Here is a 15,058-nt window from a genome sequence, read left to right as displayed (position 1 = left end):
TGAGGCCTGCAAATCCTCTCGATTTATTTTCTCATCTCGCTCTCCTTCAGATGCTGACTCGTGTCGGGTTATGACTCTGTGGGTACCTCATTCAAAGGTCCATTTTCCCTTTGTGAGCTAACAATGAGTGTCTGCAAATTACTCAAACAGAGGAAAGAGGAGGGGGACATCAAAGTCAAGCCCCATCCTGACCATCCCTGGTATCCGCGCGTGTGCCCTTTCTAATAGTGGTCACTGGATGGCGATCAGGGACAGGAAACGTGGCTGATTTTTCCCCATCCTAAATGGGGCGTTGAGGTCAACTGTAGGATTTTAATTGCTGCCCCAAATCAAATCAGCCGAGCCCAGCACAGACTCAGGATCGAACCTGATGCATTTATCACTAAGTCATGAGGGGAGGTCAGGCTCCGCTCGATTTGGGAAACGAACTTTGGAGCCAATACATAATTTGAAACAGGAAACTAAGAGACAAAAATCAGTTAGTGTAGTCCTTAAATTAAAGAGGCATCATCACTTGCTGAGGGATTTTTTTTTGAGAAGACTCATTTCTTGGAACAAATCCAGAAATGTCACAGCTTTGGTCACCATTTTGGCTGCTGTGTACTTAAGGCACGTGAGATTAAAAGGTAATCTTTTGAAGTAAATGCAGAAAGGACCATCAATGTGAGAACCTGGCAAGACTCTTTATTCAAATAACACCTGCCCCTTTAAGCTGTGCGACAAGTAATTTTTTTTAAATGTGGAGTTTTATCCCAGGAGAACTCTCAATACTTGCTTCATTTACCTGACGTTTCAAAATTTTTATAAGCCGTGTTCCAGGCGTCGGAAAGTCCAGCCAATGTATTTTCCATGATCTGGATGTCGGTGATAGGACAGTTGCATTGCGGGAATTCCTCAGCACATTGACAAGCACACTGACTGTTTTTACAGATGTATTCACCCTCTCCATTGCACATGATGTAGCTCAGGGCTGACTGCACAAACTTTTCCCTCAGGTATTCAGGAAGAACAACCTGGAGACCTACAGGAGCAGAAAGCAAAGGAAAAGACATTATTGATTTCATTTAATTCAGTTACTGTCACTGGAATACATAACTGGTTGGCAGCTTAGCCATGAGCAGGTTTACCTAGTGCAGAGCTCAAAACAATACCTCACCTCCTTTAACAGCAGAACTCTTCAGAGCCATTAAGCTCCACCAAAGGATCGAATATTTCAAGAAACAAATAGCCACGGAACAGAGAAATCAAATCCTCGGAAAATTAATTTGCGCTTGTTGGAAGATGTTGCTTGGTAAGGGGACACTTATTTATATATGTAGGAACTGGGCTCCTGACTGGAACACTGTTACGGTTTTAATTCATGCAGTGTAATAGGCTTGCTTCTGTCAGTGCGCTGTTGTTAGGACGACGAACAGCCTGCCAATTTTAATACATCGCATCAATCACTCTCTCCCTCGAAGCTAGGTCAAGCGAGGTGCGCAATGTACCAAGATTAAAATGGCCCAGGTGTGGGAGTGAATTGCAAGTTGGCTCAACACATGAGAAAAGGTTCAGAGCAAGAATTTACTGTGCTAGGGCTGATGGAGATTACCGCCAACACTCCCTGCTAGCTGGCCCCAGAAGCTGCAATGAGGCCTAGCAGCCTCCAGTGACCTGCATGGCAGAAGAAGCAGCAGGTCTTGCTGATTGTGTGGTACATGCATCTTTGACCATTTACTAATAAATCCAACAGGGAATTCAGGAGAAACTTCTTCACCCAAAGAGTGGTTAGAATGTGGAACTCGCTACCACAAGGAGTAATTTAGGCGAATAGCATAGATGCACTTAAGGGGAAGCTAGATAAACACATGAGGGAGAAAGGAATTGAAGGATATCCTGATAGGGTTAGATGAAGTAGGGAGGAGGAGGCTTATGTGGAGCATAATTGCTGGCATAGACCAGTTGGGCTGAACGGCCTGTTTCTGTGCCGTAGTTTCGCTGTAACTCAATGTAACTCCTGCGTTCCTTTGATTTTTACAGCCATTTCTTAAAAGTTAGTTACAACTCATCTTGCATAGAAAACAATGGACACCAAGTGGTGCTGGAGTCAAATTGAGATCAGATGGAACTTTAAACTAAGGGAAATGTGAAAACCGTCACTCAAACCTATAGGTTGGTCTAAAATCAATGGACACTTTTATAGAATCAGTTGTACCTTTATTCGGTTTTTCAGGTGACATTGGTGAGGTGCATGTCCCAGATGTGCAATAAACTTCACAAGGTTCCCATGTGATGGCCACAACTCAGTGTAATGAGATACAACATCAAACAGCACCGAATTATATGGTCATTACACCAACTCTTCTTCAAACATCATCTTCCCCAGCACCTCGAACCTGTGGAACTTCTCATCTCCGCCAGTCTTCCCTGCTTTCTATAATCCACAACATTTTTGAAGCCTATCTTTGGTATCTTCTGACCATTGTTTCCTGATTTACCTCATCTTCTTCTCGTCTACACTTTTAAACCTCGGTGGTGTGCTGTACTTTGGATCTTCACCTGTGGTTTCTCTATTAAAAATAAATCTTTACGCATTACCAACAACACTGTTATTTGTGAGTCATCAAGTGCAGATTAAAAACAGAAAATGCTGGAAACACTCAGCAGGTCAGGCAACACCCGTGGAGAGAGAAACAGAGTTAATGTTTCAGGTCGATGACCTTTCATCAAAAAATAATTCAGTAGTCCTGGATTGGGGAGGTGGGGCGGGGGGTACGGTGAAACACAGACTGGATTTTTACTGCAGATCTCCATCCGATAATCCATTCTGATGAAAGGTCATCGACCTGAAACATTAATTCTGTTTCTCTCTCCACAGATGCTGTTTGACCTGCTGAGTGTTTCCAGCAGTTTCTATTCTGCTTTTATTTCAGATTTCCAGAATCCACAGTATTATGCCTTTGTTTAAGTGCAGATTAAGTCCCAATTATCTTTCAGTAATTAAAGCACAAGCTTAATCTTTCAGTAAGGCAGCATCACATCTCAAATTATTGTACCCTCTGTCGTTGTAAGTCATGAGAAACGTCAGAAAAACACCTTTCCAACAGCAACAAATTGGTAGAACTTAAGTTCATCATTTTACCATCTTGATGAGGTCTTGTAACTGTTCCACCCATTAGTTTCAGTGTCAGGAAGGTCAAATTTAGGGTAGGTGTGGAGAAGTCTTTCTTTGCATAGAGGATGATGGGCAGTTGGACTGGATTGGTTGAAACCAAGACCATTGGACTTACTGAGGGAACAAGCTAAATCAACCATTGGACTTACTGAGGGAACAAGCTAAATCAACCATTGGACTTACTGAGGGAACAAGCTAAATCAACCATTGGACTTACTGAGGGAACAAGCTAAATCAACCATTGGACTTACTGAGGGAACAAGCTAAATCAACCATTGGACTTACTGAGGGAACAAGCTAAATCAACCATTGGACTTACTGAGGGAACAAGCTAAACATTGCAATGGCCAAATGGTAGGATAGTATTCTGGAAGGATGGGAATCAATGGGCTGAAGGGCTTTCTTCATCCAAATATATCGTATGATATAAAAACAGAAACTACTGCAAATGAGTGACAGCTCCACTGGAACCTGAAAAGAGGAAAGACAGTGTAATCCTTTGAGTTGAGACCCTTTGCCAGAACTGCATTCATTTAAGAGTTCCGAAAAAGCATCTAAACCCAAAGCATTTTCAGATGCTGTCAGGGAAAAATAACTGAGACTTGGAGCCTGACATCTCATCAAATAAGCTTAGGGACAGCTTGTTGGTGATCACGTTGTCTGGTAAGTGAGTGAGCCGTTCAGATTAGGAATGTACTTGGTTTGGCCCCTAGTTTGTGCTAGCTAGCTCACCTCAGAAGGGACGACAATAGGGCTGCTACATATAGCATCAGCAGTCCTGGATTGGGGAGGGGAGGGAAAGAACACAGACTGGCTTCCTGCTGCAGATCGCCATCCAATGACCCATGCTGGAAAGTACGCATGTGCAGGCACGAGGTGAGGACAGTCACCACTCATAGAGGTTAAATTGGGTCTGAGATGCAGGCACACACTTCCAATGGGAAGTGCGCAGGACGCCAACTTGGTAAAGGCATTTGTGCATGCACCTAACGACTGCTGGCAACATGAAGAGTAGGGAGATTATGACGCGAATCAATGTGCAATGCTGATTTGAAGCCACCGCTGTCCTTTTTACAACTCCACTCTCCACCCAATGCCCTGTCTTGACATCGCACAGCTAAACACAACATTAAATGGCATGAAGGACCCCACCCGCCAGTGCTATTTAAAGGGATCATGAAGCACTCACAGCTTAGTTGCTGGATTATTTATTCTGGCTGAAGGTGCAATTGCACACGTTTTTGGGGGTTTCTTATACTTGGCTAAAGTTTAAGTGAGTGGTCTGGCTGGTCTTGCAGTACTTTTAGTGGCATGGTGAAAAAAGTTGCTTCCAGACATGGGTGGCCTGGTAGGGCTTCCTCTGGGAATTGAACATGACTGGGAGAATGGAGAGAGGCCCCGCAGAGCAGGACAAGCTGTTAGAACAGGGAGAAGGAGGAGGAGCAGGGCACTCAGCAGGCGGCCATATCCGCAGAGGGTCTTCAGGCAGCAATTCTCTTTCCTCAACTTCAGCGACGACCAGTGCATCGGATGTCTTCAGTTTGCAAAATAGGTCGTGCCTGAAATTTGTCAACTGCTTCAGCCACAACTGCAGCCTCAAAGCAGGGCAAGGGCAGCATTGCCTATGGCTGTCAAGGTGACCGTGGCCCTTATTTTAATGCCTCTGGCCCCTTTCAGGCTGCTGCTGGAGATATAAGCAATGTCTTGCAATTTGCAGTGCACTGCTGTATAAAGGAGGTCACTGATGCTCTCTTGGGAATGAGAAACACATCCATCTCTTGCCCTCTTGCCAGAAGCAAGCAGGAGGAGCGAGCATGAGGTTTTGCTCACATTGTAGGCTTCCTCATGGTGCAGGGTGCCATTGACTGCATGCACATTGCCTTGCGTGCCCCTCATCTGAACTCGGATATATTCATGATCAAAAAGGGATTCCACTCCCTCAATGTGCAGCTGGTGTATGACCACAGGCAGTGCATCATGCAAGTGAATACTTGCTATCCTGGCAGCAGTCATGATTCTTTCATTCTGCGGCAGTCCTCTGTTCCACCTGTATTTGAACCAGCGCGGCAAGTCAAAGGCTGGCTACTGGGTGACAAGGGTTATCCCCTCATGACATGGGTCATGACTCCGGTCAGGAACCCATGCACACGTGCTCAGCAGGCCTACAGCGAGAGCCGTGCTGCCACAAGGAACATTATAGGCATCCTCAAGCAACACTTCCGCTGCCTGGACCACCCTGGAGGAGCTCAGCAGTACTCAGCTGAGATTTGTAGTTGCATGCTGCATGCTGCACAAACTGGCTGTTATGAGGGAACAGCCCTTGCCACCGCCTACCAGGGGAGAACCTGAGGAGCATGAAGAGGAGGAAGAGGAGGAAGTGCAACAGGAAATGGAGGAAGAGGTAGCGAGGCTACAACGTAGACAGGCCCTTTCCGCCAGGGCTCTACGTGATCAGATTATTCACGAGCGACACTAGAAACTTCAACTACACCTCCCCGATGCACCAACAGTGCCACACTCACCGTTCCTCCCTCACTGACCATCACATCGTCCTCTTTATGATTACACTTATTGGTTCCTCCCTTAGTTCGCCGCAGAAATAAAAACTACCACCAAATGCAAATTCAAATCCACATTTTGTCAATTCACTCACAAAGTTATAGATACAAAATGAAGCTATTCACCCTTAATGCCTGCCTTCCGTGTGCCTTTATCTTTCTTAGTGCTCCTATGAGGTGCTTACTCAGTGGCTGTAGCATGGGAGGTGGGAGGCTGCTGACCTTCAATTGAGGAGGCCGCAGATGGCCTTGGAGCACGACCTCGAGCAGCTCTGGGTCTAGAGGGCCCGGCTTCAGACTGCACCAGGTCAGCCTGGGCTGCAGCAGTCTGGGCTGGCTGGCTGGCTGGGTGACAGGCAACAGAGTGACAGGCAACAGGTGGTGTGGCAGGGGTGGGAGCAGGAATGCTGTCATCCTGAGAGAGGATAGCAGGTTCCTCTTCCATGGAGCCACTGCCGCTCTCCCGGGACGACACCTCAGCAATCCTGGTGATCTGTTGGAGAATAGATTCCTCCGGAGAGCTGGCAGCTGCGATATCCGTTCCCCCCGCCCTGGCTCCTGCGCAATTGTGCCCGGTGTCTCACCACATGCAGATCCCTCCTCTATCTTAGCATCTAAAGTACACGCAGTGTCAGTCCCTGAGCTGTTGGCTGCGAGTTTAAGATCGAGTGACGGTGCGTCTTCATCATTATTGTCTTCTTCCTTTTCCTCCTCTGACGGGAATCGTCCCAGTTCTTGGGTATCTGAAATGAAAAAGGGACAAGGGTTGGGTTGTGGTGAGGGGAGAGGAGAAAGTAAGAAGTGCGTGCTTACACCATCTGCAGCTTGTGAATCAGAGAAGATTGTGGGATGTGGGAGAAGTGGGATCAGAAAAGGAGGATTAGGTATGCAGAGACCCTCATCATCGATCCCTCCAGCACCGCCAGCGGCCTCGGCCTCAGCGATGCCCCTTTCCATGATGGCCAGCACTGTCTCCTCCATGGGGGTTAAAACATGTCGGCGCTCTTGTCCTCCTCCAGTTGTTTGTCGCTGCCTCCTGTTATGCGCCACCTTCTCCTGCAAGAAAGTGGGAAGTGTGTCAGTGAGTGTCCTGCAATATGTTTGGGTGATGTGGCTGTCATGGTTGAATAGCTGCCAATGTGTGTGAGCTGTGAGTTGTGGGTGTGAGGCTTCTAACAGTGCTAAGTGTGTGAGGGTGAGGTAGAGGATATGAATTGAAGGGTTGAGTACTGATTGATGGAGATTGTTGTTAGGTGAATGATGGGGATGTGGTGCATTGAACAGTGGATGAAGCTTGTGGTGCAGTTGGTACGATATGCCATTTGAAGATTGAGCTCACTCACGTTGACAACTCGTGTCAAATTATTGAACTTCTTCCTGCACTGCATCCATGTTCTTGGAACTATGCTCCTGGCATTTATCTCCTCCTCTATTTGCTCCCACTGCCGCTTCAACAGACGTCTGGACGGCCTTCTGTCCCTCCTTCTCTCCACCTCTTGCACCAAGGCCTCCAGTGCATTTTCAGAGAACCATGGTGCACGCTCTCTTGCATGTTGAGCCATTCTTCAATATATTACAGCACAGATTCAGTTCACAATTGACTTCCACCACTTCTTGTCGTCACAATACACCTCCCCTTTAAGAGGTGCAGGCTGCCTTTAAGTAGCACAAGCCACTCGCGATATCGGGCCCCCTGCTGATGCGTGCAGCCAATTAAAAACGCAGGTAGAGCTGGCTGCACGCAGCAATCATTTAAATCATCAGGCAGGACAAACGTAATGGGCTGCCTGCATCACTATGAATGGGCGCAGGTTAATCGTGTACTGTGATCCCCACGCCTGTTTTCAGGCATTATCCAATTTAACCCCCATTCTGTCTTGTCCAACAATAGTAGAATGGTCAATTGTCTGAGTTAATGGAGGGGGATTGAGACCAGGATCATACCTCAGTGAGAGTCAGTCCCTTCAGGAAGGGAAATATGAGGGAAAAAATGGGCTTCAGAGAACAATTACAAACCATTACAACTTTGGCCTTATGGTTTTTAACGTTGGCGGAACCCACGGGTGAGATCACAGCCACGTAATCACTCTCAGGCAGGTGCTGCTGTATGTATTTTTTTGCAGGCTACGTTCCCAAGAGTTAATACACTCTGTACACAATGGAAATTGTAAATCTTTCTTTCAAAGAAATAAGGTAGCTGGGAGCTTGTGGGAAATATAATTATTTTGATTGCCCAGCAGCGTAGCATTAAAGAGCCTTCATTCTTCAGGTTCACAGTGAACAGTCAGGTCAAGAAAAGAAACTAAAGATTGCTTCAAAAGGGGGCATGTCTCGAGTGAAAATATCTTTCCTTCCGTTTTTAACCCTTGCGGTGCTGGCAGGTAAAGAGAAACTCTTGTCCAGCTTTCAGCAAATGGACTGCGATGGCAACATGAAAGCATGAATATCATGCTAATAAAACTACTCTAACACCAACAGATGCTCTCTAAACAAACAATTCAATACCTAAAGACCAGGAATCAAACTCAAGACCCTTCCGGGCTGCATGGCTTCAGAGATTCTTTCGTTATAACTTGGTGTTTTTGGATGGAAGCCTGATCGCCCCCATTTTCTAGAGCACTCCCAAATAATAAAATGCCAAAGTGTTTTTTTCTAATTTATATTTGTCTTCTCCGCGTTGCCTTCAATACCTCAGTTTCTCCCACGATCGGGGAGGTAGGATAATCTGTGCTTGGGTTGCTGTCAGCGCCATTACCACTCAACAAACCTTTGCACGTAACACCCCACGTAACCTTCACCACCTGCTCAATGTAACTTCACACTGATATCCGCAAAGCCAAGACTGGAACCTCTCATCTGCAATATGCTTTTCATTAGAAAATATTTCTTCTACTTTTTCGCACATGAAATAGATAAAGATTACATATCATTTGAAAAGCTATAGAAACTTAATTTTTTATTCCCTCCTGTGTGAGGTACAAATCCTTTTATTTACTTTCCGGGTGTGCTGGTGGCTGAGAGCAGGACGCTGGCTATCCTCCTCCCAGACCTCTACAATAGTTGCCTCGAGGAGGTCACTGAAGGTCTAAGCCAGAAGCTCTGGGATACCTTCCTCTCCGATTTACCTCTATTTCTGTGAGGAGGCCTACGACATCCATTTGACACAACAGCACAGTTCAGGTTAGGGGCACCGGGGGAGTGAAATGTACTACTAATTTGCTTATGGTGCAGAGTGCTGATGCTTCATTATTTTGCTTGACATCAGGTTACATTTTTTTTTAAAGCTTTTGAAATACAAAAAAAATCCCTAATGCCAGATGGGGGCAAAATCGAAATAATTAGCCACATACAACTGGTGTCGAAGGAAGAGATACAGAGTGAAGGTGGGGCAGGGGTTGGCAACTGTATGGATAATTATGTGTCCGGGGTTGTAACATCACTGTTGCATTTGAATTGTCTTGCTCCTTTTTGGAAATTGTGTTGCAGATCAAATTGGTTAATTTGCCCCACAGCCATCTTGAGGTAAGCACAGTTGGTGCTAAAAGCAGGGGTTGAGACATATCCTCACAGACAGGAGTACAAATTTGAAGGGGAGCCTCATTGGGTTGCTTTTGTATCCCTCATTATAACAGTGACCACACTTTAAAAGTACTTCATTGGCTGTAAAGTGCTTTGAGACGACTTGAGGTCACGAAAGGTGCTGTAGAAATGCAAATCTTTCTTTCTAGCCAGCTGTTGAAAAGCGATGCCCGCTATCACATTTGAAGCAAGTTGACTGCTTCTCAACCTTGAATCTACAGAATGTTCACAGCCGAGAAGACACTAGAAGGGAAATAAAAGCTGTGGCAAAAAGTAGAGGGCAACACACCCTCCAAAAATATATCAATGGCATGTGGGAGCTCTCTCTATACAGGAACACACATCACAATCTCTGCAACATTTGATTCTCACAGACACCAAAACAAAAGAACGGACCTGCACCCCACTCCCCCCAAAAAATTAACCTAACAGCGACTGTTAACGGAGCCTCTTTTTCTAGTGTCAGCTTGGCTCAGTTGGTAAGGTCTCATTTCCAAATCAGAAAATGGTTTCAAGCCCCCTGTCCAGAATTTTAGCACTTAACCTGGGATGACACTCCATTGCAGTGTTGAGGAGTGCTGCGTTGTTGTAGGTGTCTATCCTTCCTATTAGGAAAGACTGAACAGGCTGGGGCTCCAATCTCTAGAAAAGAGAAGGCTGAGGGGCGACCTGATAGAGGTCTTTAAGATTATGAAAGGGTAGACGTTGGGAAGATGTTTCCACTTGAGGGAAGACCAAAACTAGGGGCCATAAATATAAGATAGCCAATAATGAATCCAATAGGGAATTCAGGAGAAGTTTCTTTAGAGAGTGGCAAGAATGTGGAACTCGCTACCACCAGGAGTAGTTGAGGCGAATAGCATAGATGCATTTAAGGGGAAGCTGGATAATCACATGGGGGAGAAAGGAATAGAAGGATATGTTGATAGGGTTATATGAAGTAGGGTGGGAGGAAGCTCGTGTGGAGCATAAACACCAGCATGAACCAATTGGGCCGAATGGCCTATTTCTGTGCTGTACATTCGATATAATTCTATGTAATAAGAATTTCCCTATGTTTATCCAGTGAGGTTAACTCTTCATTCAGCCAGAACCCTGTTGTCATGCCAAAAATGCATTGGTTACAGCAAACTCTCTAATCTCTTTGTGAGCAATGATGCTGCTTGGCACTGCTTCTCATAATAGGATATCATCCTGTGTCCACGTCACTTCATTTAATGGCAGCCAAATCATTGCACGATTTAGGGAACAAATGCGTCATTATTGCTTGCAGTCGTGCCATACCTTGAAGAGTAAGGAACTGTGGAGTGTACCCTGGATTCTTCCACTCATCAGTATCTGCATTATTTATATGCTAGATATACACAAGTGGACATCGAACCAAATACATGTTCTATCTAACTCAACAAGTTCCAACTATGACTTGTGCTTTGATTTTCCCATATCAAATCATATGATCATTAGTCGAGTTGGAAATCCGGTGTGTCTATACACTATATTAAACACAAAGCGACGATAAACAAACAGCAGAGGGCACACCTTGTAATTATCTCAGAAGTTGAACTGGGGGCCACCATCATTAAGTCTTCAAAATAAATCCAACAGTACATATAGAACTATTAACTAATTTTAATACCACATTTTTATGTTTAATTTTTTGTAATTAATTTTATGTGAAGAATAATTGACAATTTTCCAGGAGGGAGGGTCAATATCCCTGAACCTAACTATGAGTGAGCTGCACATCACAACTGATAATGAATGACCTCGGGGTGCTTGAAGTTCAAATGCATGCACTAATTCTGTTTCTTCAATATGTTCTGAGTCAGCAAGTCCTCTGAGTCCAATTCCCTGGTTAAATAAAACTACTGCCCAATAACCATCGCCCATCAGAAAGACTGAACTTAATAAAAGAATGTTCAAGTTAATTAAATTCTTTATATACTAGAAAATTGCCCATGGTGTTTCTACTGTTAGTTGATGAACAAGGTCTTTTTTTATATGGCAACAGAGTAAGGTTGGAGATTTCAGAAACTCACTCCACAGAGCTACCTAGCGGCCAGAGCCTGCAACTATATTGTGACAGTTAACATATAAAAATTGAATGGGAAATGTTGACTTTGCAATTTGCAATGTTAAGCGTTAACACAAAAGCAGGACCAGAAATCGTGACAATGGGAAGTAATGGTTTTGGACAGGAAGAATGCGCCATACAAAAGATTGTTTTATAATACATAGACATTTTTAAAGAGGGGGTGAGGCATTTGCACTGTAATTCGTTCAGTTTAATCCACCTTCATTTTAATTCCACTCACTGATATCCTTATTGTGCTACAAAAACTGAGTGCATTAAATTTGGTCCTAATTTTTTTTTAAATTGAGCGGAAGTGGTTGGAAAATAATTGTTCCATACTTGTTTCATTCACTAATCAATCAACACTTCAGAATTACAGTCGATTCCCTTTCACATTCTTTTCTGGGGACTGTCATGAAGAATGAAAGTTAACTGACTAAAAATCTTTTACCAAAACTGCACAAACCTGATACTATGGTACTTTCTCCTTGAGCAATTTGTTCAGCATGCAGCTATTTAATTTTTATTGAAAAATGAGGTAGTTATGGGAATTGGGAGGCGCAGTGAATTAATTTGCCTCTATAACCTTAGTTTGAATATTGTTGGATCGTTTGATGGGTAAAATGTAAAATTAGCTCTGGTAGTTGCGAGTCTGCAGCCTGTGATTTGATGCAAATTGTCTCAAAATTGGCATTTGTGCTCCGAGAGGCACAAAGATGACTGATGTGACACCAGATGCCTTTTTTTTTTACATAGAAAATAGGAGCAAGAGTAGGCCATTCGGCCCTTCGGGCCTGCTCCGCCATCCAAAACGATCATGGCTGATCTTCTAACTCAGTACCCTGTTCCCGCTTTTTCCCCATATCCCTTGATCCCTAGAAAATTGCCCAAGGTGTTCGTACTGTTTTTTTTTAGATTGCTGCTAAGGTATATTGTCGGGTCAGAGAAAAAAAAGTTTTACTCTTTTTCTCTGACTGGGGAGTGCTGAAAGCTGACACTGGGACCAAAGTAAATAATTGCATTGCATCATGATCAGCACACAAAAAATATTGCTCCTAACCATATTTGAAAAAAAGAAAATGGTGAACCACTGTAAGAAACATGCATCATTAACTCATTCAGCAACACACTCCACTAGCAACTCAATATACAAATTTGTTAGATTTGGAATGGCAGCTGGGTTCACGTCATCGTGACCTCTTGTCATCTCAAATCTTCAATGAAGGTGAACCAAACCATATTGGCCAATATCAATAATGGCAACTATCAACAAGTTGAAGCAAGCCTGATGAAGAGCAGAAAAAATCATGCACACTGCATCCTATATTGACAGGATGTAGAATACAACAGAAAGGAGTTGAAACCCATTCAGTCACTTGAGGTTCCGGCTGGCAACTAAGATATGGTTACACCAAACAGGAGTAACTCAATAATGGAGTTTGACCATAGCAGTTGAAATAGCACTGCATAGTGTGGGTTAATGCTGGTGATGACATTACATTACTCAGAGGCACCACGACATCAGCCTCATGTACTTTCATTCATCACGTTCTCGTTTTGGAACACAGAATGGAACACAGCTGCAACATAGCTTGCTTGCTTTCTGGCTAAGGAAGCCTTACACATGAAGAATTGGAATGATCCTTCCCTTTGGGTTGCAGTGAAAGCTGAGCTGCCGTAGCTTAAGGGCATTGATCATACAGCCAACGTGCTGCCTTGACCTTTATGATTTTCTTTGGTCGCTCCTGGGCTTTTTCAACAACGAGTTCAGTATTATACACCAGGAAATTAAATTCTGCCTAATACCCATAGCAAACTCGCACAAATAAACTATAGCTAAATAATAAGCTTCCCAAAGAAATAATGGGCCAATTAATCTCAGAAACCAAAGCTAGGTGCAGTTCCAATAAGGTAGTCTGACAAGCCATCAGTTGAACAAACTGCTGATTATTAACTGTGTAAACGATTTCTCTACCTAATATTCGAAATCAAAGAGCCATTTTCTTTCCATTCCTCCCTTGGCTAGATTGCAAAAATTGCTGTAACTTAATTTTATCCCGGGCATACCTTGTTAGAATTGATTTGGTTGCCTGAAACAGAATGCCCATCAAACAGTTTAAAAGCTGCAAAGTATTTTTACTCTCAACCACATCATCGATAGTTACGCCAATTTTTATAGGATTACTCTGCTCTCTGGTGACCAAATGGTCTTAAAATAGATTGAGTCTTACGAAAACGCTGAGGAAACACAGAAGGGACTGATGTGTGCCGGTCCAATTTCCACGGACTCAGCCTATGTAGCGCAGTGAGAGAAACTCTCCATCTATAATTGGATATGAGTGCTGTTGTTACTGTAGGTTTTCACACTGGACGGATGCAGAGCTGCGGGGTGAGAGAGAAAAATTGGAGAGTGGGTTAGTCAGGATCACTCGACACTGGCAAAAGTCAGCTTGCCAATGGCTCAACAGATTTAGCCAGTGAGTAGCTGAACCATACAGAGTAGCAAATCTGATCTGTCGTCTGCACCGAGTTAGGTGGTTTTACCCGGCCTGGTCTTAAAGGATGCAACAATTGGCATTTGCATGCCTGGGTCAGGAAAGAAGATGATTTACTGCTCATGATCATTATCCAATAATGTTTGCTGGAAGCGCATGATTGATTGGTGGCGGGGCCAGGATTAGGTTTGATAGCCCATTGGAACTCAACAACTATTTGCATTTATATAGCAGCTTTATCGTAGTAAAATGTCCCAAGGTACTTGACAAGCGCGTAATCGGACAAAAATTGACACCGAGCCAAAGGAGACATTAGGACAGGTGAACAAAAGTTTGGTCAAACAGATACGTATTAAGGAGGGTCTTATAGGGGGAGAGAGAGGCGGTGAGGTTTAGGGAGGGAATTCCAGAACTTAGGGATAGACAGTTGAAGGCACGGGTGCCAATGGTGGTGTGAAGGGTGGTAGTGAGGGGAAGGATGAGAGGCCAGAGTTGGAGGAATGCAGAGTTCTCGGAGAGTTGTTCTCATTGTCAAGGCTCACATCTGAATAATGACTATAACATACTGAGGGTGCCCAGTAGAACACATATCCAAACAAGAAATCAATATTTTCCACAGAGGTAGGGAGTAGCAACAAATTGGCAAAGGCAGGTGACCTGATTACCTACCTGCCTGCCTCTTGGTTGATGAATGTTGTACTTGTGGCAGCGGAAGGGGTGTCGAATCAAGAAAACAAGAAAAACATTATTTGAAAAGGAAGGAGGCTAGCAATTCAGACCAATGTTACTTTGCAAACAAATAAGGCACCAAAACTTATATTAAATCATTCTGAGAAGAAACCACTGACAGCAAGACAATTACAGTCTGATTTTCAAAGAATTTTCCCTGCGGCAAATGTATTTCTTTATCAAATGGAGCTGTTAAGCACATTTACTCCAATGCTGATGTGTGCAGTCTGTTTTCAGCACCACTATTGGTAGCAGCACTGAGGCGTTGCTCTGAAAACAAGCTATTCAAAACTGGTCTATGAGCACCGCATAATCCACACAGTCAGGTCTTTTCACTGAATTATTCTTGCACCTTTTCCTTAAAGGAGCGAGTGCCTTAAAGGGGAATCGTCTCCATTTGGGGCAGGAAAGCATTTAACCAGAGAGTGGTTAGAATGTGGAACTCGCTACTACATGGAGTGGTTGAGGC

The 15,058-nt window shown here is 44.1% G+C and overlaps 1 protein-coding gene across 1 annotated transcript in view; it reads right to left on the bottom strand.

Moving 5' to 3' along the window:
• The window catches only part of brinp1 (bone morphogenetic protein/retinoic acid inducible neural-specific 1), an 87,480-nt gene that overhangs the window by 9,721 nt on the left and 62,701 nt on the right, over positions 1-15,058 (bottom strand). The window contains exon 5 of the mRNA XM_067969416.1: positions 785-1,021. Coding sequence (XP_067825517.1) covers positions 785-1,021 — 237 coding nt within the window. The remainder of the gene's footprint in view (positions 1-784; positions 1,022-15,058) is intronic.

The sequence above is a fragment of the Heptranchias perlo genome, chromosome 31 (genome assembly GCF_035084215.1).
Source record: "Heptranchias perlo isolate sHepPer1 chromosome 31, sHepPer1.hap1, whole genome shotgun sequence".
Classification (NCBI taxonomy): Eukaryota; Metazoa; Chordata; class Chondrichthyes; order Hexanchiformes; family Hexanchidae; genus Heptranchias; species Heptranchias perlo.
The sequence above is the reverse complement of the archived record's forward strand: the minus strand, read 5'-3'. Positions and strand labels throughout refer to the sequence as shown.